The sequence below is a fragment of the Copidosoma floridanum genome, unplaced genomic scaffold (assembly GCF_036245765.1).
Source record: "Copidosoma floridanum isolate Cflo_tuat_1 unplaced genomic scaffold, Cflo_Japanese_pri ptg000027l, whole genome shotgun sequence".
Taxonomy (NCBI): domain Eukaryota; kingdom Metazoa; phylum Arthropoda; class Insecta; order Hymenoptera; family Encyrtidae; genus Copidosoma; species Copidosoma floridanum.
Genome location: NW_028321904.1, coordinates 15,455,434 through 15,481,287, shown reverse-complemented (window position 1 = coordinate 15,481,287; position 25,854 = coordinate 15,455,434). Strand labels below are relative to the sequence as shown.

Below are 25,854 nucleotides of genomic sequence, written 5' to 3'. Positions count from 1 at the left end.
ATGCATTTTTTAAAATTTAAATAAATTTATATTTTTCACTAATAAACGTACGTAACAAGTTATGTTCATATGCTATAATATTCTATATAGGTATATACTTATTGTCTAAGCTAGGGTTTGCGTTACATGAGTTGTATGCACGAAATTCGCAATGTCTGATCCAAAATGGCAGACGAAAATGTCTATATAAAATGTCTTAATATATATTTGGTTTGTAACTACAATCAAAGTTTTTTTTTTCAAATGGCTTATAGCGAATTTGAGGTCTGTTTCATGTGTTATTATATATACGATTTAATATGGCGAAAACAATCGTAACATTGTTTGAATTTTAATATAAAATTTTAGGTTAAAGAAATGGAAGAATTACAGTTCACTTGTAAACTTATCTTAACTTATCTATGTGCATTCAGATGAAAAGTTAGGGCCAGATATGGCAAGATTCTATAAAAAAATTATTTTATGTATTTTTTATAAATAAATACAAATTATTACTTACAAGACATGCCAGAGGCGTTTTATGCGTTATTCTTAAATTTGGCACACATTTGAAACGTTTTCAGGCTATTTATGTAGCTAAAAAGAACACGCGTCATACATAACTTATATATTGGCATTACTGGTGCATTGAGGATAATTCAAATTTTTTATTTTATTCCTGTTATTTAATAAAGAATAAGTTAATATACAAGTCTTTACAATGAACTTTGACATAACTATATCGTGAAAACTTTAACTAAAAACTTTAGTTATATTATTATCTTTTTTATCCGCGGTTTTTCTTGAATATGGTCATGTAAGCATCTTCAGCAAATCACATGACAAACAAATGGCTTTGTACGAAATAACTTACCTTTTTGAGATAGGTTTTTTGATTGCGCTCATGAGTGTTCTTTTTTCAACTCGAAAGTATTTACTTTAAAATTAAGCAGTTATAAGCGGTTTTTTATTATTTTAAATGTACAACATGTTAGGATGAATCTCAAAGCTATGTAATTTCATTATAACAAGTAAATTTTAATATAGGAGCAGTTACCTGCGTTACAAGCATATGCTCAATTTATAGTTCAGCATTTAATAAGATTCTACTAGCGTGGTGGCAGTTTATGACCATGGATGTTAATAAAAAGTATTTGTTCTCTATAAATTTTTATTATTTGTATTGGTATGCCCAGATTATTGTGCAAAAAAAAATTAGTAGAGAAAAAATTTATATGACTGTGCATAAAGCAAATAAATTAAAAAAAATTTTTTTTTTCTAACAACCATGTACCTAAACTGCCACCATGCGAATAGAATCTTATTAAATGCTGAATTAAAAAATCAGCAAATGCTTGTAACGAATGTAATTGCTAGTAAAAATTATCTGCTATTCTAAAAAAAGTAAGATAAGTTTTGAGTAGGAATATGAAAGTTTTACTGTACCATTTTGTGTTTCCTATTTTACTTGCATTAAATATGTAATCTTATGTGATGAGCTTGCGTTGCGCGTTGATATGCAAACAGAATATTCTTACAATAAATAATAAAATATTTACACAAAAAATGAATTAATTAATATTTATCAAGCTCTGCATTAAATATTGGTAAGTTCGGATTTTATTTATAAATCTGCAATTAAATCTGAAAACTTTTTACAAATAAAATATGCATTACTACTAGTTTTTACTTTCACAAGTAAATTTTTCCGTTTTTTTTTTTTTTTTTAATGCTGGTTTAAACTGGAAGGCTTTCTGCTTCTGTCTGCTTAAAAAAAAATCCAAAATAAGCATTAACACTAGTCGAAAACGGAGAAGCAACGAAGGTGCATCTCGAATGACTGTACATCAAAGTTCATTGGAAATTGCAACAGCGACTGAGAATAACATATCAGTATTAGAGTTAGCTTTAAAACTAGCTAAAAAATGTAATAACGATAATTTGTCTAAAGATAAATCAAACACTCTTTTCGATACAACAAGAGACGACATGCACTCAAACGAATCCGCATTGGCTTTTTACATCGAACATGATTACAGCAAAAGAAAATATCTTAAATTACAACAACAGTCATCAAAAATTTGAAAATAAATCTAATGAGAACTTATAAGCTCAGTACTCTATTTTTGTGAGCAGCTGTCTTATTATACAGCTAAAATGTACAACTATTTCAGGTATTTCTGAGCTTTGAAACTGTATTAATTTAGATGAATATAATGTTTTCATATACAAAACCATGAATCATAACATTGTTGACAATTCTATTTCCGATAAAATTACTGGTTAAACCATTAAAAATGTAACATTACAGTTTTTTTAGACAAAAATAAAGTTTAACAAGATCTTGATATTATATTCTTTACTTTTTATTAGTTCAACACATTTTTTATCGTCTGAATATTATCTCTTTATTGTCTATTCTTCATCTTGTTTCGAGAATTAGATGCAAAAGCGAGCAAAATAAAACTTTATTCAAGTCTTGTGCAAGCTATTATGTAAGTTATATGTGTTATAGATAGAGTTTAATTTTACTTCTTCGTGTTTATATCTAGAGATTTTTTGGTGTAACCCGACCCCACAAAGCTACAGATTTTTTAGACCATTAAGATTGGCGATCGAAAAAGAAGATAATGAAACATCGGTTCAGGAATATTGTCAACTGAAGAATGAGATACAAACACTCAAACAACACATGTTCCTATTGACACATGGGAAAGCAATTTAAATGACTTCTATTGTTTTTCAAACCATATTTGATGGTAAAGCTCTCAACTCAATAGTCGGCAATAAGTTATCTTCATCCTGCCCAATGTGTTTAAGCAGTAGCTATAGATTTAAGATCTTAGATGACAATTGTACTCCAACAGAATTGTCACTAAAACATGAGTTGAGCTTACTTCACTGTGAAATACGATCCTTCAAGAATTTAATTAGATTAGCTGAACGGATAAAGTTGAACCTATCACTGTGGGACATTCCAAAAAGCAAAAAAGGTATAACGACTACTTAACTGCTTAAATTTTATCTCTAAGTCCACAATTGAGGCACAAGACCAAAAAATATGGTCAAAAGAATCGTAACAATAGATTAAGTGTTTTTTTACTTTCTTATAATAAACCTTGTTTTTGTTTTATAATATCTTTTTATTACCTTATTATTATGGAGACCTTACATAATTATTACAAATTTCGTGTGATATATATACAATAAAGAGCATCCTTAAATGAATTTTCATAATAATGTTAATTTATATTAATTAAATTTCAATCATAACGCCTATCTTAAGATAATACTATCTTGCAATCCATAAGTTTTAAAGTGTGTTTATTATTTTGCAGATGATTTAAAAAAGAAAGTATCATTATTAAAGAAAAAATTTATGAAAATTCAATGTTTGCATAGATCAAATTTCGTGAGGTCGTGGGACTTCGAATACTGGTAATATCGCGAGGCGATGCTTTCAATATCCAGAAATGTTTGCAGAATGCCTAGGAATTTTACTGCAAATAGTAATTAATATCTCTTTAATATTATCAGCCTTTAAATGCTGTAAAAATTTAAATTTGAAAGAACTGGAACAATTTTCACACAAAACGTATAACTTATACTACAAAACGTATCCGTTAGCAAGAATGAGTCTTACTGTTTACAAATTGTTAAAGCATGGCTGTACCATTGCAAGCCAATTTCCACTACCCATGCTTTTTTATTCCGAAGACGTGAACGAGCACAGGTTGTATCATAAGAACGAGGCCTCACACGCACGACAAATATCCAGGAAAGCAAAATTATTAGATATTTTTAATCGAGCCCTTTACTGTAGTGATCCACTTTTTTCTTTAATATTGATCGACGAAAGAATGAGAAAATCGAAAAATGGTTGAGCAGCTTTGAATATCAGAAGATTCCTCGCACACAGATAAGTTAAAACAATAAGATCGTTGAATTCATCACATATTAATTAGTTTTTTTTTTTAGTGAGAAAGTTGATGATAACAAAAGTTATGATGAAAGATATAGTGATGATATGACCGACTTACAGAGTGAAGCTGAAGAAGATTATTGAATGTTATTAAATATTATATATAACTTACCATTTTTTTATGTTTGAACTACCTATTCAAGAATATTTAATTAACTCGATGAAAGCGAAGTATGTATTCTGTTTATTAGATTCTTAATCTATTACCTTATTATTGGCCTAAAGCAAAATTTACAAAATTATTAAGAAGATCTCATCATTTTTGAAACTTCTCTTCATGCTATTATTGGTATGTTTTACATAATAATAGATAAGTTAGTAGATTTTCATGGACATGCAACATTTAATTTTAAAAAGGAATGTAACATCTCTCACCGAAGAAAGAAAAATAAGTCAATATACTGATGTTCTGTCATATATTTAGATGTTTTGATTTTGCCTGCAAAATAAGAAAAGCAGTTATTATTAAAGTTGTTGGATATCCAACCCTGAGTTCTTATCTAAATCCACATAGATAAAAGTTTGCGAGCGAACTGTAATCCTTCCATTTCTTTAACCAGAAATATTGTATTAAAATTCTAACAATGTTACGATTGTTTTGGCCATGTTAAATCGTATACATAATAACACATAGAACAGACCTCAAATTCACTATGAGCAATTTAAAAAAAAAAACTTTAATTGTAGTTACAAACCAATTATATATTGAGACATTTTATAGAGACATCTTCGTCTGCCATATTGGATTGGACATTTCAAATTTCGTGTATACAACTCATGTTACGCAAGTCCTAGCATAGACAATACGTATATACCTATATAGGAGATTATGGCATGTAAACATAACTCGTTACGTACGTTTATTAATAAAAAAAATCAATTTATCTCAATTCAGAAAAATGCATAATTTTGTCAGCCATATTGAATCAACCATTTTTTTTATTACAAGTCTTACCGTTAATTTGGTATAAGTAACTTAAACAATAACAACTTTAACAATTTAATTCAAATTTTTATAATATTCCCGATTTTTGTCCACCATATTGGATCGGCCATTTTAAATTTACAAAAAAAACTTACCTCAGGTTCGTAATCACAGACCCCAAAAGCCTAATATGTACAACGTCAACAATTGAATTCAAATTTTTATAATATATCCATTTATTTGCCGCCATATTGAATTGGCCATTGTAAATTATCAAAGCAAACTAGCCTTAGGTTCGTTATCGGAGACTCCAAAAACCCAACAATAACAACTTTATCAAATAAATTCAAATTTTTATAAAATTCCCGATATTTTGCCGCCATATTGGATCAGCTATTTCAAATTTACAAGAACTAACCTCAGAATCGTGATCAGTGACCCCAAAAACCCGCCCATGGTAAATTTCGAGAAAATTGTATTGAAAACAGGAATTTTATAAAGAGTTTAATCTTTTTATAGTAATTTTTTTAATGTTTATGATAAATTATAATTGTTTATAACAATATTACGCTATTGCTTATAGTTTTCCTGTATACCTTGTCCAATTACCTGTAAGATTAAAGAAAAATCATAGTGATATTTTCATCCTATCTCGAGATTTACGATTTTAATACAAAAAAATGTGAATTCGCCCACTGTGTACCACATGGCTTTATTTTCCACCCAGAACCACGTTAGCATTATACAAAGGTAAAGCCACCAGGGAGAACATTGTATCCCACAGCATCCGTAAGCAAGCTCGCCACAAATTGCTAGAGGTGTCAATTTCAGAAAGCCCTGAAAATGATTCAGGGTTCCTGAGAACAGGGCACCTGTGTCTACCTTTCCTACGTAGACTGTATTCTTTGCAAGCACCACTAAATGCTTCATGCTATCCCTGGTTGATAAGTAAATATTTTTAGAGCAGCATAAGTCCACATACGCCTATACTGATACTGAAGGCCTTTCTTGCCTTAGATGCGCCCTGGTTAGGCTTTTTTTCGAGCCTTTCCTAACGCTCTTTTAAATAGAAGGGAGCTTCTTCTGCCAGCTTCACGCTTGTTGTCCGTCGTTGGACAGAGGATGCACGGTGCTGGACCTGGAAATTTTTTTCCGGTGGTTTGAGCTTCTCTACAGAAAGCAAAGCTTGGATTCACCTTCTTCTTTACAGTCACCTTAAATATGCCCATATCCCAAGCATTTGTAACATCTTGTTACTGCGATTTTTCTTCGGATTTGGCAGCTTACAAAGCCGACTTTTAGTCTGTCTATATTTTCTGCTTTTTTTTCTGTGGATTTATCTGCTGTGGTAAGCGCTAATCTTTGGCCTTTAGTAAAAAGTTTCGTAAGCGTAACTTTAAACTACATACTTTGTTATCTGGAAGCCTCTAGAATAGCTTTCTAAACGTCCTTTTCCTCAACAATGGTATTCAGGTCTCGAACCTCCAGTGTCACTTTTTTGTTGCCTTTCAACCCCACTCCTTGTCCAGCTTCCGCCTTTTTAACTTGCTGCAAAAATGCAATCTGATTCTTAACACCTTTAGCTTTTATGAGTACGTCTTTTTTATTGGTATGAGACCACTCTAGACCGCAACATTAGCCTTTCGAAATTTGCCTTCATTGACTTAAGCACATTAGAAAAAATCAGCCCTTCGGCAACCTTTACTAATACTTTAATTATCACGTCTACTCTGTTTTTTTGGCCTTTTTTGTCGATCGGGAAAACCTTTTATAATGGCCTCTACCTTCTTGGAGAACATGGCTTGTTGCCGTTTTTAAGCGCTGTCTAATAGACTTCTGTTTCTTTTGGTTCGTTCTCTTCTTATCTCTCTTGTTAAGGATTTAACTAGCTTAATCTCTTGGTTTCGTTTGGCCATTAATTCTACGCTATTACTTTCCATATAGGCAAGATCTTCTTGAGTCTGATTGATAAAACAGTCGCGTTACTACCTTCACAGATGTTACTACCTATGCTTGAAAGGCTTTCTTTTCGTTCTGCATATGTAAGAAAAATACATGGAACATTTAACAGTCTCTCTTGGCCATAAGACACGTCCTTGTGCTCCCTCCCCCCTTTCAGATTCTATTGGACCAGCGGTAGTCGTCCGGGCTTGCACCAAATCGGAAAAATCAGCGCAGCAGTCCACTCCGTTGCCAAAGATAGACGCTTCTTCCTCAGTCCGTCCGGGAGTCACCACTCTCCTTCAGTTCCATTAATAGAGACTGCCCTGGCGTTGTCTGATAAGGGTTAAGAATGTTTGTGTCTAGTAAATTTTAGTGTAGGTACACCACAAGCGCGTCAGAAAACGTGCAACATGCATACAAACCCCTAACCAGAATAAAGAAACTGACAATGCAGGCTGGCGTAAATAATGCACTAAAAAGTGCCACCATACAGTCTTATCAGTGGTAATAAGCCTATATAAGTCGGCCTACCTCGTGCTTTTAGTTCACGTATCGAACCACCATATCAGATGTGGCTACCCAGCTTTATCCAGGCCTTATTGTCCGGCTTCAGCCACTGCCAGAGCCCCCACAACAGCCAGGACAAGACGCCACCGCACGCAAACCGAAACAACTCGTGAGTTTACCTGTGTTAGTTTAGTAAGAGTGTAATGCATGTATCTGAGGAGAATACTATAACCGCCCCTTACTCCTAAACACGACAAAGGGCTAGTTTTTGCTGGCCTGCATCAAGCATTCAGACGTTACTTACAGCGGCAGCAGAAAGCAAAGAGCAAGAAGCGCCAGAAGCACCAGCCCACGCTTCCGTATCAATGAAGGCAGAGTACACAAGACTTACGTCCCCACAAATACAGATATACACACCAACGCCACGCACGCCTCCCAATTCAAGCCTTTAACCGACACCGCCAATAGCCCCTCAAACTGTCCGTCTTCGCCCGAGATCTTAAGATGGTGCTACTATCCACCACCCGGGAAAGTACCCAGTATGGAGAAACTAGCAAAAAAAACCAGGAGAAAAAATAGTAATGGTTGTAGTAGTAGCATTTATAGAAGTAGTCGTATTTTTTTTTATTAGACCACCCATACCCACTCAACCCCCCCCCATTCCACATGGTTTTTGATCCACCCCGGAACAACGTTAGCATAACTTCAGGGTGGAGCCACCAAAAAAACCATCGCGTCTCACAGCATTAACGAGCTAACTCGCCACCATGTGCTTGAGGTGCTGATGCTCTCAAGTCCTAAAAAGGACTCGGGATCCCTAAAGACCAGCACCTTCTCAAGCGCTTCATAGTAGGCCGCCTACTTAGCCAGCATCACTATAAGCTTAATGCTTTCTCTTGCTAATAGGTTAAAAGGACCCAGCGCAGCGTGGGTCCACATGAGCCTGTCTTAAAACTCAAGGCCTTTTTGCCTTATTTTGATCCTTCTTGGGCCTTATCCCTGCCCTCTTTTGGGGCTCTTCTAAATAAAGAGCAGCTCCCACTGCCTGCTTCGTGCTTGTTGTCCGTTGTTGGGTAAAGGAAGCACCATGCTGGGCCTAGACACTCTTTCTTCCGGTGGCTTGAGCTTTCACACCGGAAGCAAAGCTTGGATCTGTTTTTGTTCTTAACGTTGCCTGAGACGTGTCCATATCCCAGGCATTTGTAACATCTTGTTACTTCAATTCTTCTTCAAATTCAGCAGCTTACAAAACCAACTCGTAACCTGCCTTCCTTTTCTACTCGTCTGGCAGTTGCTTCGTCCACCTTTATCAATGCCAGCCTCTGCCCTCTGGCATTTGGCTTCAAGAAAGCTACTTCTAACTCCTGGCTCTGATGTCCAAAAGTCCTAAGGAAAGCCACCCCAGCTGCCCATTGTCACCTCATATTCAAAGAGAATGCCCCTATCCGCCACCCAGGAAAGCGCCTGGTATAAAGAAACTAGCGAAAACCCCACCCGGGAGTATAATAGTAGTAGTAGTAGTAGTAGTAGTAGTAGTAGTAGTAGTAGTAGTAGTAGTTGTAGTAGGAGTAGTAGTAGTAGTAGAAGTAGTAGTAGTAGTAGTAGTAGTAGTTTTTTTTTTTTTTTTTTTTTTTTTTTTTTTTTTTTTTTGTGGAGGGAGGGGAAATGCATTGAGGCACACCGCAGGGACAGCGGTAGTGTGGGACTCGGTGGATTTTTTTTATTAGACCACCCATACCCACTAAAACCCCCCCCATGCCGCGTGGCTTTTGATCCACCCCGGAACCGCGTTAGCATTACTTCGGGGTGGAGCCACCAGGGAGACCATCGCGTCTCACAGCATTAACGAGCTAACTCGCCACCATTTGCTAGAGGTGCTGATGCTCTCGAGTCCTGAAAAGGACTCGGGGTCCCTGAGGACCAGCACCCTGTCTAGCGCTTCATAGTAGGCTACCTATTAAGCCAGCACCACTATAAGCTTAATGCTTTCCCTTGCTGATAGGTAAAAAGTACCCAGCGCAGCGTGGGTCCACATAAGCCTGTCTTTCCACTGAAGGCCTTTCTGCCTTATTTTGACCCTGCTTGGGCCTTATCCCTGGCCTCTTTCAGGGCTCTTCTAAATAAAGGGCAGCTTCCGCTGCCTGCTTCGTGCTTGTTGTCCGTTGTTGGGCAAAGGAAGCACCGTGCTGGACCTAGGCACTCTTTCTTCCGGTGGTTTGAGCTCCCACACCGGAAGCAAAGCTTGGATCTGTTTTCTTCCCTACAGTTGCCCGAGACGTGTCCATATCCCAGGCATTTAAAACATCTCGTTACTTCGATTCTTCTTCGAATTCGGCAGCTTACAAAGCCAACTCGTAACCTGCCTTCCTTTTCTACTTGTCTGGCAGTTGTTTCGTCCACCTTGATTAAAGCCAGCCTCTGTCCTCTGGCATTTGGCTTTAAGAGAGCAACTTCTAGCTCCTGGCTCTGATGTCCAAAAGTCCTAGCGAAAGCCTCTTTGACCTCATCTTCCTCTACAATGGCATCCAGGTCTCGGACCTCTAATGTCACTTTTCTGTCGCTCATTTTCACGGTACCCTGTCCGGCTACCGACTTTTCAATTTGCTGTGAGAATGCAGTAGCATTCTCTACACCTTTGGCTTTAATAAGTATGTCTCCTTTTTTTGTAGTGACAACACTTTGGACTGCCACTTTAGCCTTATCGGGGTCAAAGTTCGCCTTCATAGTCTTCAGCACCGTTGCAAAGGTCTGCCCTTCAGCCATCTTTACTACTACTGTTGTTGTGGGGTCCACTTTTTTCTTCTGGCTTGTTTTGTCATTCAGGGGAATTTCCTCTTGTTTGCTACTATCTGTCTTCTTTTTCTTTAAAGACATAGTATGCTGGCGTTTTTCAGGGCTGTCCGATGGGCTCCTGTTTCTCTTACTTCGTTCTATTTCCTTTAAGGCAGTGTTCAGGGTTCGTTTCTGTACATGCCGACGGAAATTATCTCGCCTTTTTTCCCTCCACTGCAGGGATTCAAATGACGACTTCCAAGCGTTCATGTACAAATCTTCTTCAGTAAGACAGCGTTCTCTTAGCACCTCTGCCTCTTGAAGATGCTTAAGCGCCGCTTTAAGCCCATTTTTAACAGCGTTCGCTGTGTTGCCGTACTTATCATTAATCAGTTTTAGCGTCTCTGTAATGTCATTCGTTGCTGATTGGACTTTATCAGCAACTTGCTGTCGCTTTTTTCCGAGCCTAGTGGCACTTTCTTCTAAAGAGGCAAGCTCTTCCTGGGTCTGGTTGCTAAATACCGACACCTTGCTAACCTCGGTGTCGTTAGTGCCTATACTCGACAGGCTTCCTCGTCGTCCTTTGTCTGAAAAGAATGGCCATGGAACATTTAGCAGTCCCTGTTGGCCATGAGACACGTCTTTGTGGCCCCCCCCAGAATCCGTGGGGCCTGCGTCAGTCACCCGGGCTTTCACCGCATCGGAACTGACGGCGGATTCCCTCAGAGAGGTTACCGCCTGGGGTACCTGTTTTACATCGACGTTTTTCATTTTGGCATCTTTTTAGTTTCGTACTGACCCGCGAAGGCCAGCACTACCCTTTTTTTCCTAAAAATAAGCATTTGGAAAGGGTTAAAACCAGGGCAGCAGCCCTCTCTGTTACCAGAAAGAGATGCTACTTGCTCGGGCCGGCCGGGAGTCGCCACTCTCCCTCAGTCACACCCGCGGAGACTGCCCTGGCGTTGAGTAACCAGTGTAAGAAGGGTGTTCGTGTGTAATGTATGTATTTGTTGGTACACAACGATCATCCCAGCGAGACGAGCGGCAGGCGTACAGTCCCGAGACCACGCAGACAACCCAACAAAACGGGCTGGCGTAAGGCACTAAGGTGCCGCCATATAGCCTCCTCAGTGGTAGTAAGCCTAGATTAGTCGGCCCACCACGTCTTTTTTGTTCATGAGGCGTACAGCCATATCAGATGTGGTTACCCAGACTTACCCGGGCCTCATCATCCGGCTTCACCCGTGGCCAGGCCCCCAACGCAAGCCCGGTAAAGGACCCGCCACACGCAACCCAGAACAATCCGTAAGTGTCCCTGTGTTTGTTTAGTAAGAGTGTGTGATGCATGTATCTGAGAAGAATGTTTTAACCGCCGCTTACTTCTATACACGACGGGTGCTAGTTTTTGTTGGCCCGCATCAAGCAATGGAGTGCCACCCACGGAAGCAGCAAAAAGCGAAGAACAAGGAGCACAAGCAGAGCCGGCCCATACATCCACACCGATGGAGGCATGGGGCACTAGTCCCCCGTCCACACCGCCGCAGATACACACGCCAGCGCCACACACGCCCCCCGATCCACACCCCCGACCACCACCATAGAGAGCCACCCCAGCTGCCCATCGTCACCTCTTATTTCAAGAGGATGCCCCTATCCGCCACCCGGGGAAGCGCCCGGTATGGAGAAACTAGCGAAAACCCCACCCGGGAGTAGTAGTAGTAGTAGTAGTAGTAGTAGTAGTAGTAGTAGTAGTAGTAGTAGTAGTAGTAGAAGTAGTAGTAGAAGTAGTAGTAGTAGTAGTAGTATTAGTAGTAGTAGTAGTAGTCCCAGGAGGGGTTTTTGCTAGTTTCTCCATACCGGGCGCTTCCCCGGGTGGCGAATAGGGGCATCCTCTTAAAATAAGAGGTGACGATAAACAGCTGGGGTGTCTCTCTGTGGTGGTGGTCGGGGGCGTGGATCGGGGGGGCGTGTGTGGCGTTGGCGTGTGTATCTGCGGCGATGTAGACGGGGGACTAGTGCCCCATGCCTCCATCGATGTGAATGCATAGGCCAGCTCTGCTTGTACTCCTTGTTCTTCGCTTTTTGCTGCTTCCGTGGGTGGCACTCCATTGCTTGATGCGGGCCAACAAAAACTAGCACCCGTCATGTATAGAAGTAAGCGGCGGTAACAACATTCTTCTGAGACACATGCATCACACACTCTTACTAAACGAACACAGGGACACTAACGGATTGTTCTGGGTTGCGTGTGGCGGGTCCTTTTCCGGGCTTGCGTTGGGGGCCCGGCGACGGGTAAAGCCGGATGATGAGGCCCGGGTAAGTCTCGGTAACCACATCTGATATGGCTGTACGCCTCATAAACGAATAGGACGTGGTGAGCCAACTAATCTAGGCTTACTACCACTGAGGAGGCTATATGGCGGCACCTTAGTGCCTTACGCCAGCCCGTTTTGTTGGGTAGTCTGCGCGGTCTCGGGACTGAACACCTGCCGCTCGTCTCACTAGGATGACCGTTGTGTACCAACAAATACATACATTACACAAAAACACCAATCTTACACTTATAACTCAACGCCAGGGCAGTCTCCGTGGGTAAGACTGAGGAAGAGTGGCGACTCCCGGCCGGCCCGAGCAAGTAGCGGTTTTCTCTGGTAACAGAGAGAGCTGCTGCCCTGGTTTTAACCTTTTCCGCCGGCAGTTCCGATCTGGTGAAAGCCTGGTTGACTGACGCAGGCCCCACGGATTTTGGGGGATAGGCCACAAAGACGTGTCTCATGGCCAACAGGGACTGCTAAATGTTCCATGGCCTTTCCTTACAGACAAAGGACGACGAGGAAGCCTATCGAGTATAGGCACTAACAACTCCGAGGTTAGCAAATTGTCGGTATTTAGCCACCAGACCCACGAAGAGCTTGCGTCTTTAGAAGAAAGTGTCACTAGGCTCGGAGTCAAGCGACAGCAAATTGCTGATAAAGTCCAATTAGCAACGAATGACATTACAGAGACGCTGCAACTGATTAATGATAAGTACGGCAACACAGCGAACGCTGTTAAAATTGGGCTCAAAGCGGCACTTAAGCATCTTCAAGAGGCAGAGGTACTAAGAAAAGGCTGTCTTATGGATGAAGATTTGTATACTAACGCTTGGAAGTCGTCATTTGAATCCCTGCAGTGGAGAGAACAAAGGCGAGATAATTTCCGACGGCATGTACAAAAACGAACCCTGATCACTGCCCTGAAGGAAATAGAACGAAGTAAGAGAAACAGGAGCCCATCGGACAGCCCTGAAAAACACCAGCAGGCTATGCCTACAAAGAAAAAAAAAACAGGCAGTGGCAAACAAGAAGAAATTTTACTAAATGACAAAAGAAGCCAGAAGAAAAGAGTGGACGCCACAACAACAGCAGTAGTGGAGATGGCTAAAGGACAGACCTTTGCAACGGTGCTGAAGACTATGAAGGCGAACTTTGACCCCGATAAGGCTAAAGTGGCAGTCCAAAGTGTTGTCACTACAAACAAAGGAGACATACTTATTAAAGCCAAAGGTGTAGAGAATGCTACTGCATTTTCACAGCAAATTGAAAAGTCGGTAGCCAGACAAGGTACTGTCAAAATAAGCAGCAGAAAAGAAACTTTAGAGCTCCGAGACCTGGATGCCATTGTTAAAGAAGATGTAGTCAAAAAGGCTTTTGCTAGGACTTTTGGACTTAAGAGCTAGGAGCCAGAAGTAACTCTCTTTAAGCTAAATGCCAGAGGACAGAGGCTGGCTCTAATCAAGGTGGACGAAACAACTGCCAGACAAGTAGAAGAGGAAGGCAGGTTACGAGTTGGCTTCGTAAGCTGCCGAATACGAAGAAGAATTGAAGTAATAAGATGCTACAAGTGCCTGGAATATGGACACGTCTCGGGCAACTGTGAGAACGAAAACAGATCCAAGCTGTGCTTCCGGTGTGGAAGCTCAAACCACTGAAAGAAAGAGTGTCCAGGACCAGCACGGTGCTTCCTTTGCCCAATAACGGACAACAAGCACGAAGCAGGCAGCGGAAGCTGCCCTCTTTTTAGAAGAGCCCTAAAAGAGGCCAGGGAGAAGGCCTAAGCAGGATTAAAATAAGTCAGAAAGGCCTTAAGTTGAAAGACAGGCTTATGTGAACCCACGCTGCACTGAGTACTTCTTACCTATCAGCAAGGGAAAGCATTAAGCTTATAGTGGTGCTGGCTGAGTAGGCAGCCTTCTATGAAGCGCTAGACAAGGTGCTGGTCCTCAGGGACCCCGAGTCCTTTTCAGGACTCGAGAGCATCAGCACCTCTAGCAAATGGTGGCGAGTTAGCTCGTTAATGCTGTGAGACGCGATGGTCTTCCTGGTGGCTCCACCCTGAAGTAATGCTTACATGGTTTCGCGATGGATTAAAAGCCACGCGGCATGGGGAGGGTTTTAGTGGGTATGGGTGGTCTAAGAAAAAAAAACCACCGAGTCCCACACTACTGCTGTCCCTGCGGTGTGCCTTAATGCATTTCTTCTCCCTCCACAAAAAAAAAAAAAAAAAAAAAAACTATTACTACTACTTATTTTTTTTTTGTGCAAGGAAGGAAAATGCAACAGCAGTAGTATAAGATTCGGTGGTTTTTTTTTTTTTTATATTTTTTTTAAATTATATTTTTTGCAATAATATAAATAATTACTATTATTATTGTAATAATGGTTTTATTTTATAGAATCGGCCATCACAGTACATCAGATGACAGTACTGCATACAGAAAATTTGGAGATATTGCTGATTATTCAAGAAACTGTCCAATTGTACGCTTAAAAAAATTTTTATGTGACTCAATGATTTGGGATGACAAAAAAGAACAAGAGTGGCTAATAAAACGTAGAAATCATATTATCAATGCAATTTGTTTTGCTGAAATTGAAGAGAAGCCTTTATTAAAAGACTTATTTTCTGATGTTTATTATACTTGGCCAAGAAATCTTACGTGAGTATTTATTAATATTTGAATATTATAAGTATGTAAGTCTTTATGATGTTATTTATATATTTATGATTTGATGTATTCATTGTGTACTTACGTAATAATACATTTTCTTATTTATCTTTTTTTTTACAAAGGATTTTCTCTTTACGAATTGTTGTTTTTTTTTTTTGTTTATTTTACGTTTATTTTATATCACAGAACTATGATAATTATTGGTCAATCAGAAATAGAAGTCAATATATTACTGTTTGTCCAGGTACTAGAGCTTTAACATAGGTTTTAGTTTGATGAAATTGATGTTGCTTAGTTTTTTTTATGTAATTGATCGAGAATAAGATCGACAACCTAGCCAGTGGATGAATTTAAAATCAAGAGGAAAAATCATGAGAGCTGAACAATTATTAATTCTACATAAACGCATCTTTGTTTCACCTTTCTTGGTGGATATTTTTTAACGAGCACTTGTAGGAAAAAAGTTAACGAGAAAACGTTGAATTGTTATTCTATATTCTAAGAGTTCGCTCAAATTAAGTTGTTACAGTGCGCATTTTTGTATTGCAAAATTTCTAAAAACTGCACAGATATGTACCGTTAATATAGAGCTGTGTGATAGGGAGGAAAAGATAGATTTTTAATAAAATTGTAGGACTATGCTGTACGAGGTATAATTTGTGTTTAAAGCTTACCATTGTCAGTTTAATGAATTTGCTTTACGAACTTTTCAATTAAGCAAATCAGAATAACAAAATTTGTTCCAGTGCTTAAAAAACTTTTGGTAGCTCCTGAATTTTAACTCATGCTCTAAGACCATTTTAACAGTATTGAATCTTAAAATTGCTGGCTTTTTAATTTTCCGTATGGCTTTTACTTTTGTTTCCAATCACCTAACACTTTGAAAAGAGAAACAGCGATTCTCATAAATATATTTATGATTCATAAAATTTGCTTAACTCAACAATTGAGGCTGAATTAATTTTTGTAAGTTGTATTTAAACTAATGTTTGGATGATTCAAAGTTAATAAAAATTCGTCCCACGTATGGCATTGTAATAATAGAATAAGAAATTCCTTATTATACGTTTATGCCTTCTTCGTCTAAAACGTCACGATTTGTGCTGTATGGTTAATAAAACTGGCTAAAAAAATAATAACTAGTTATATTATCATGTGAATATGGTCCATAGGCCAAATAGAGAATGGAAGAGTGACGTTGTGAGAAGCGGCTTAACAAGTTTCAAATGTAATCAAGCAAAAAAAAGCCTTTTTTTCTGCTTCTGTTGCACTACTTAAGCTGTTTATTTTTTTAAGTGGGGCTGAAAAGTTAAAAAAAATTTAAGTATCATTAACAGTAATGTTAAAAAATGTCGTTAATAATGTGTATAATACAGTACAAGGCTTCTGTTATCCCAAAAAATACCTTTGAAATAGTTAAAAGGGCCTTCCGAGGATTATGTAGTACTTATATCCATTTTGGTGATAAATTTATTGTTTGAGTAAGTGTTTTTGAAATAGAATCTTAAAATTTTAAAAAATAAAAATAGTAGAAGCATAATTTCACAAATAGTACTTAATCATCATATTTTAAAATATTATGTTTTGTTCTAAAACGTAATACTAATATTTGTTTGATGGACAAAACCTTCCTTAACTCATTTTTATTACCTTTTATTTCGTATAGAAAATAATTTTTTGTAGTCCAAGCATTTTCCAGAAGTAGAAATAAATCTCAAAGTCAGAGTCTTAATAATATTAAATTATAATTAGGGAAACCAGTGTTTTACGTGGTCAATTACACTAAGTCCGTAATCAAGATGCACAAATGGAAATGGAATTTGTATTCAAACAAAACTATATAAAAATCTAGAAATAAAAACTATTGTTTCACAAGGAACTTTTAATGTTAACCATTTTAAAATAGATAGAAAAATTTAATTTTCATTTATTTGCAAGCGTATAATTTAGTATGAAATACAATTGCACAATTTATTTAAACAATAAAAAATGTATGAAATCAATGAAATTATAAAAATTTTACTTTTATAGGCGTGCTCTGCCCTACGGAGTAAATCAGCGATTTTAGATTGGTGACCTTGAGAAAAAGTGTAGCGGAAGTGGATGTTGCTTGATTCTCCCCCTTTGCCCCACCCCTCTTGACGGATTTACGGTCCCCTTACACAACCTAAAATCATCGCACCCCACAGCAACATTATTGCACAACACCATGCATCTTGAATTTAACTTTTTTCTTCTTTTAACTAATTTAAAAAAATTAAATTCTTTCTTTCAACTAATTAAAAAAAAAAAAAAAAAAAACTGTCCATCTATTTAAAAATAAAACAGGTTTATCTAAAAGTAATCTTTCATATAAATAAGACTTGGGGGGCTTATACAGATCTTTCAAATATAATTTTAAGTGATTTTTCCATAAGGTTACATGTTAAATTGCAAATTTTTCAAATTAAAAATGTGAAAGAGGGTATAGTTAAATAATCTGCAGTTTTTTTTTGGTATTACTTATGGTATTTTAAGGATTCGTTATAAATACGTAATAAATGTGAAAATAATGTTACAGACGTAGTCGACTTATGCAGTAGAAAGTTGTTTTGAAAACATTGGAAGATTCGATAAAAGTGCAGAGTCTTATACTGGCCAGCCTTCATACGTATTTTTTATGTTGTATTAACGTATGAATACTCATTTCAACGATAATTGTACCACCTTAGTACACAGTCTTGTTTTATGGAAGGTGTATTTATATTAGTTAATATATTATCTGCCATTTAGTTTTATAGAAGTATAAATTTTTACTTAGGTATCTAAGCACCCATTGTCCACTGGTTTTTTTATTTGGATACTGTGTTATAACATAATAAAATAAATTTATGTAACAATTTTATGATGCTTTTTTTCAAAAAAAAAAAAATTACTTAACTTTATTTTTATGCGTCAACATTATTTAAACGTATACTGTTTCGTTTAATGAAATACTTTTCATTGAAAAAAAAATTTTCATTGAACGACTAATTTGTTTTGAAAAATAAAATTTGTAACATTAAAACGTTCGATTGAAATGTGGATACATATCATTAAAATATTATTTACAAAAAGTTCTTAATTTATATAAAGTTTTTATTGCAAGTAGCTCTTTTTTCTTTCAAATATTCCGCATTTTTAAGGTTGGAGACAAAATGGTAATCTTTATTGAAATATTAATATTTTTCAAAAAAGAATCATACAATGTCTACCTTTCCGTAGTTAATAGAGCTACAAGCGAGGTCCTCGGTTCAAACATTTTGTAAGATTATTTACTGTTTTTTTTTTTAATTGGTATGAAAATGTCACATCATGACTTTCTATACATACTTATTAATGCAATTATTCAGCGTACTAAGAATAAAGAAAAAAATACTCGCACGGTACAGCACTACTGTAATGCTGGTAGACTGAAGTTACCAACAAGGTCTTTTTTCCCTGCTCATACCCTAGAAATGTTGTTTTAAAAGCAATTGAGCATAGACCAACGTGCATCTGGAAAGAGGTGAATCACCTGCAAGTTACTCATACCTGCAGTACAATGATGATTTATGTACATGCACACTGATATATGCTGACCAGAAATAAAAAACAAAATATTTTTCGAAAACCGTAGATGCAAAAGCTTAACTGGGAACAATTAAACTGAAATATTAAAGGCAAATATAATTTTAGATTAGGATCAAATAGCATAAAGTTAAATACTAGCATAGCTTAGAATTAGTACATATAAATAAGCGAAAATATTAATAAAAACCAGAATCGTCATAAACAACCAGTACACACTACACCTCAAGCAAATAACTACATTATATATTTACTATAACTAGCCTGGTAAATAACGTTAGTATTTTTAAGGGATAACCCGATTTTTACGTTTCAAGTTCGCAAGCTCATAATTTACAGAGTAGCCCTTTTTGTATCGCATTAATAATTTCATAAACATACTGCAATAGTCTTATTTTTAATCTGGTTAATTGCTAACACTTTTTCCCAAATGCAAAGGAAAACGGAAAGTTAACCCTTCCCCTTTTCTTGACTCGGAGATGCCGAGAGAGAGAGTCTGTATGCCTGTCTCCAATAGGGTTAACGGAGTTTCTGATTCCCTAGTGTACCACGAGACGACTCCCTCTCCAACGACTAGCAGCAGAAAAACATGTTGACTAAAATTCAACCAAAATTTCGTATTATTTTTGCAACATTATAAACATTCAAACTACCGGTAAACCAAATTATGTTAACTTGCGACAGGCAAGGCACTATTATTCTCATTTTTATTCTAACAACTGCTATTATTATTATTATTACTACAATTATAACTATTATAATTATAACTATTATTGTTATTATTATAACTACCACTACTGATATTATAATTATAAGTTATTGCGGCAGCAGCCACCGTTTTGGCGTTTAAGTACTACTATTAATTAATAAATCGTAACACACCAACTGTTTCATTACCCAAGCATTAATTAAATTGTTAAGCGATTTTCACCGCTCTTTTTGCAACAAGTTCAGTCGAACAAATGACTGGTGTTTAGCATGAGTAAATATAAATAACATTCCGTCCTAATGTTAATGTTAAGTCACATTGAAATCCTGTCAAATTTGTACGTAAAAGGAGAAAAGCATGAGCAAGTAAACTTTCTTCCCTTCCTTTAGTGCAAAGAGAAGAGTGAACTGGATGTGGGAAGTGCCAATTTCTAAATGGCTAAGCCAGAGCAGTTCTAGCCAACTGGATTATCGGCTATTGTCATTTATGCAAGATTTTTTCCCGGCAAGCTCTCCTGCGTTGTTATCGAACCGGCGCATGGCCGAGGTCCACTACTCCTTACAAAAAGGCCTTGAGGCCCTGGGAAAAGCAGTTAATTTTGTTTGTTACCCTCAAACGGTTGACTTAATAATTTAAGTCTGCCTCCACTATCACTCAGTCTTCCACGAGCACGTAACATTTCAAATGTAAGTTTTAAGGCTAGCAGAAAAAGGTTTTAATCAAAACCTAATAATCTATCTCGAAATAAGATTGTGCGACTTAACGTAACTACTTCATTTTTACTCCTGAAACATAAGTCACGTGATCTGATAATTAAAAAAGTAGTAACTTATATTAAGTTGCATTAATGGAGTAAATTTTTTTGAATTGTTAACAACAGTTAGCCGAAAACTTCATAGAGCTTTTAAACATACTGCTATTGCCTTTAGTCGATTAGAACACTATTTCTAAGCTTATCATATTTTTGGAGAAACATGTAACGTTATGCTGTCATGCCAATTAAGAAATGTTTTTGTGTGGTTCATAATGTCTAAGGATATTTAAGGCAAAAAATTATGGAAAAATTAAAACAAATTTTTCTGAAAATTTTACAAAATAAAAATAAAATAAATGCTTTATTTCAAATTTATTTAATTTCCTTATCTAAAGAAAAGTCTAATAAATTACCAAAAAAGCCTACGATTGACAAAACATTTCTAAACCTACTATTAGATATCGGAGACAGAAAAACTGAATCATTGCAAGTGCTGAAATACATAAGAAACACCTAATTTTTGTTCCTATATTGTTAGCAATATTAACTTTTTAAAACGTAATATTTTACTTACTTCTCATAACAAATATGTTAACCCATAAAAAACATGACTCTATGTAATTATGTAATAAAAGAAATGAGAACATACTACAGTATAAATTATGCTACTTACAACAGTGATAAGTCTCTTATTGATATTTCTCTAAAATTCCAATTAAATTTTTAGACATTATAATTAAAAGCTTATCTCTGCAAAAACTTCATTTAAAAACGAGAGAAATTATTGTGTTTACATAAAATAGAGCAATCGATAAGCTCATTGAGAGTTACAGATAAAACAAACAAGCACAACATAGCACCACCTTCAGGGTGATGTGGAAACGTATAAACAAATTATATAGATGATATAATTTCTAAGGAAGTAGTAAAATCTTTCTAAAGAGGGCTAGAACAAATGTTAAGGCGTTGCTTAGACAATGTTCTTGAAAATCGTGAAAAGTCTGAGGTAATTTTTTTAAAAGTGCAGGAAAAGCTGAGAGGAGGGTGGATGTAGTTTAACCAAAATTACATAATAACCTACATTGTTTTACCTCGTTTAAAAATGCAGCTAATGTGGAACTTAATTATGTGAGATATTGATAACTTTAATTTTATTTAGCTCAGTGCTATCTTTTGAAACTTTAGTAGCTAAGACTCACTTACTTATACAAAACTGTTGGTTATCCATTTTTAGAGTTTTATATAGAATTTTTTATTTTAAATAATAAATAACGTATACATGAATATGTCACATGCCAAAAACGTCAAGCGCAAATTGTGAAAGTTGTAGTTATATATGGATATACGTATATTGAAATTTAATGTTTCTTTTTTGCACCTCACATAAGAGAGTAGCCACTGGTGAGCAAGAAAAATGAGGAGACTACAATAATCTCTTCGTTGCGTGCCTTGCCAGGATAAAATATAATATGCAATGTATAATAAAGAAAGTAATAATTAAATATATAGGTGATATTCCACTACTTATTAAAACATTAAATAAATGTTCCACAGCACTTCGACAAGCAGAAATAATTAAACGAAGTGCTAGACTAGTTACTGGGGGTAAAATAGTTTACATGGGCTAATATGGGCTTCTTTTATTCATATACCCTTACAGAAACAGTAGTGTCAAAGATTCTGATTAGGTGGCTTTTATGCAATAGCAGCAAGTTCTTATAAAAGGTGTCTTTATATCACTTGTTAGAGTCTTCAGGCACTTTTTCATTTTCTAATGGCATGTGGATTCAAATTTACAATACCTTTGGTTTCTTAGTATATTGGAATATTTATTTGTAAAATCAATTAAAATTCATTTGTGACCTCACAAGCCAAATACAAAGTTTGGCTTTAATAATTCTGAAATAAGCATTGCAAATAGTAGACAGAACCTTGAGACACTTATATTATACAGAAAAATATTTTGAAAATAAATAAATAATTTTAAAAGATGATATTTATTAAATTATCCAAGTGATAAAAAAAGGCACGGCAGAATTATAATTAACAAACTACTAAATCATCCCATTTACAAAGCAGATAAATGAAAAACCTAGATATCAATATTTGTTGTACTGATAAAGTTTTTATAATTATAATCAAAAACTAGAGAAGAAAAAGTAAATTTACATATGATATTCTTAAAAATTGGATATCAAGAAATACATGTTTTTTAATGTTTTCTGATATCCATCATTGTTTAATAAATTATGTAATAATTACATTGCATAAAAACGACAAAATTCAAAGCAAGTTACACTGGAAAAACTAAAATTAATAATACAATAATTGATGCATTTTTTAATGTGGTTGATGAAAGGAAGGATAATGTAAGTATTCTTTTTTGTTAGCAATGTTCTACATTATTCGTTAAGAATTAACAACTCAAGAACTAAGCCTCAATATTCATACAATAGTGATGTTACTTGAAAAATTAAGTATATTAGATGGATTGTTAACTATATAATCAAAAACACGATTACAAAAAAGTATAATATACAAAGAAAAATATTAACGAAATAAAAAATGTAAAAATAGGCTTCATTAAAAAAAAACTTCAATCACAGAAAAAATCTTAACATTAGTAACTTAAGCAATTGGTAATTGTTAGGGCATATGCGATGGCACTAGACTAATTTCAAGGTCAGGTTTTTAAGGATGTAGGTATATATTTGAGAAAATCTATATTTTTTCATAATAAATTATGAGTTAATTTATTAAGATGCAATTATAAAAATATTGTATTTATGTTAGTAGAAGAAAAAAGAATATGTTAATAGAAAAAATTCCTTTCAAAAGAATTTTTACTTAATAAATAAACTTTACGTCATTATTTCTACAAATATACCAAAAGAAGCTTATGGCACTAAATTTGAACTTGTTTAATTTATTTATTTTGTATCGTCTAGTAATCACATTCATAAATAATTGATATGTATATTAATACTATTTAATTTAGAAAATTCATTTTGTAGATGCTTGAAATAAGAATGCGTTTCTTAAATAATCTATTAGAATTAACTACGATCTAAATAAATAATTTATTACAATAGACATATCTGATACGAAAAAAGGTACACAGAAATTAAAAACACTTAAAATTCAAGTATTTTTTTAATAAACAATACTTAGGTATTATTATGAAAGAATAGAATTTTTTGATTTTAATCGTGACAGAAAACCTTTAAGCCGTACAATAATTTGAATAAAGACGATGTAAACTTTGTAAATATATTTTGAAATATATAAACTACATTACTTCAAAACATTTATATATTGCTCAGCTCTACTGTTCATTATACTGATGTTGAAGAAAAGAAAATGCAATTCACCCGCTTTTCTGCTCGAAAGTATAGTAAACAAAGCCGATACACTTATGATGTGAAGGAATAGCTCATTTTCCTTAAATTTATTCCATAATATCTGAATTAAAGTCATATAATAATTAAATAAATAGTATGTTTGTTAAGACTTCAAACTCAATATGTAAAATACAACCATTTTTTCATAATGAAATTTATGATAACTTGACTTTAGTCTATGTTAAAAATATTAATTTAATCGTAAAACATAATAAAACTGTATATACATAACGTTGAGGTTGATTGTCTTAAAACAAAATGTCTGAAAGTAAAAATATTTTATTTTTATGTTAAGGATTTAAATAAATTAGAAACTGCCAAGTTAACAGGTTAATATAATGTTGTTTTGCTAATACGCCTTGGTGCTGATTTATAAACATAACATCAAACATCCAGATATTCAGGCACAGTTTTAATTTAATGATTTCTAAGGCCTAGTAAGAACTTAGAATTTAATAACAATAAAAATTAAAAAAAATAAAATAAAATAATGATGAAAACAACAAATAACACTTAAAAAATAACAAGAATTTAAAAATAAGAATTGTTAATAATAATAATCATATAAATTATAAAAGTTACATTAACAATAGAAATCACAAAAAAATGGCAAATAATAGAACAAACATTAGAGATAAGAAAAATTAGGATGACAAAACTAGTTATTATAAAAATAATGAAAAAAATTAATGGAAATAATAAGAGCAGTTGTCAAATCTAACATGAAAAAAATTAAAGTATCATTGTTAATTGTTATGCTAAAGATAAGAATAATATTTATTATAATAACTTTAAAACAAACAAGTTTATTTAAAGCTATAATAATAAGAATAAGGTTAAATAGAACAGAAATATATATAATCGACATTTTACTAATAACATTCAAAAGAAATTACAACAAAAGTAGTAAAAATAAAATAAATATTATGAAAAAAAAATATATAAATGATAATAACAAAAAAAACCATCAATAAAAAGAACTAGTGAAAGCAAAAATGATAGTAATAATAATACAAATAGTGCTATTAAGAGTAAAAACAATAATAAAAATAAAAATGCTGATTGTAACAATTCTAATGATGGAAATAAATTTAAGAATTATAATTATGATGGTAAGAACGATAATAATAAAAATATCATTGTCATGATTAAGACAATAATACTGACATTAGACATAATTTGAATTTTAATGATAGCGTTATAATAATAAAAATCATGATAATGATGAAAAACTAAATAAATATGATAAAAACGACAAAAATTACAATTATTGGAATTATAATGATGATAATTGTGATAAAAGTAATGGTAAAAATAATAATGAGTGAATTATCCCCTAAAAAAATGCTTTTTTTTTTTGTTTTTTTTTGTTTGAAGGAGTGAGGAGGGGAAAATCTTCAGTGACACCCTGGCTATGCCAGCAGTAGTGTCGGATTCACCCGGTGTGCCTACCAACTAAAAACTAACCTCCCCGCATGGGACAGGTCCGTAGGACCACTCCCCTAGAAGACGAAAGGGCATAAGAGCAGAAAGAAGAAGGAAAATAACGGAGAATTTCGGAGGCCCGCTCTCAAAGGGATGAGAGGAGGGGCACTTACGCATCTGGGCGAAGCTCGAAAATTGGCTTGCGCCGGAATAGAGTTGGAGGAAATTAAATTTCGTGTTATTGTATATGTGTGTGTGTGTGTGAGTGGTTAAGTGTGAGTCCGCACTGTATTGAGTGAATAGGAGCGTACTTTTGTTTGGTGTAAATGTTGTTAGTGTTTAAGGCCGTAGAGGATACGGCGTTTCTCCTGAAGGGAGCGTGTGCAAGTTGAAGTCGCGAGTTTCGGCGAAATATGAAGATGCATCTAAAGGAAGCATGGGGGATTGAAGACCTAGCGTATTCTAGGGATCCTCAGGGTTCTGAACGAGAGCGCATGGACGTCTTATTAAGTCGAAACGATCGGGTTGGATGTTTGCTAGTGCGGCGATGGTGGGATTTGGGTGGTCCGTAATGGCAGTGCGGATTCTAGTCACGAGGGCAGGGGCTGCTTGGATTTGAGGGACAATGTTGAAATCCTTACAGATTTGAGTATACCTGATGTACCACGGAATACCCAGGATCAACCTCAGTATCTTCATGAAAGGGCCTTGGATGCCCTTTAGTCGGTTTTCCTTTGCAGCGCCCCACGTAGGGATCGCGTAGGTAATAATGCTCTTGATAATGGCGTTGAAGGTGCGCATCTTGGTCTTCTGGGAGACTGCTTTATTGTTAAAGAAGTACTTTAGCTGCACAAAGGCTCCGTATGCCTTGCCATGGG

The 25,854-nt window shown here is 35.3% G+C and overlaps 1 protein-coding gene across 1 annotated transcript in view; it reads left to right on the top strand.

Moving 5' to 3' along the window:
* Positions 1–25,854, top strand: part of BckdhA (Branched chain keto acid dehydrogenase E1 subunit alpha) — a 485,456-nt gene that overhangs the window by 386,981 nt on the left and 72,621 nt on the right. Inside the window, exon 6 of the mRNA XM_089595682.1 lies at positions 14,824–15,087. Within this exon, the coding sequence (XP_089451808.1) occupies positions 14,824–15,087 (264 nt within the window). The remainder of the gene's footprint in view (positions 1–14,823; positions 15,088–25,854) is intronic.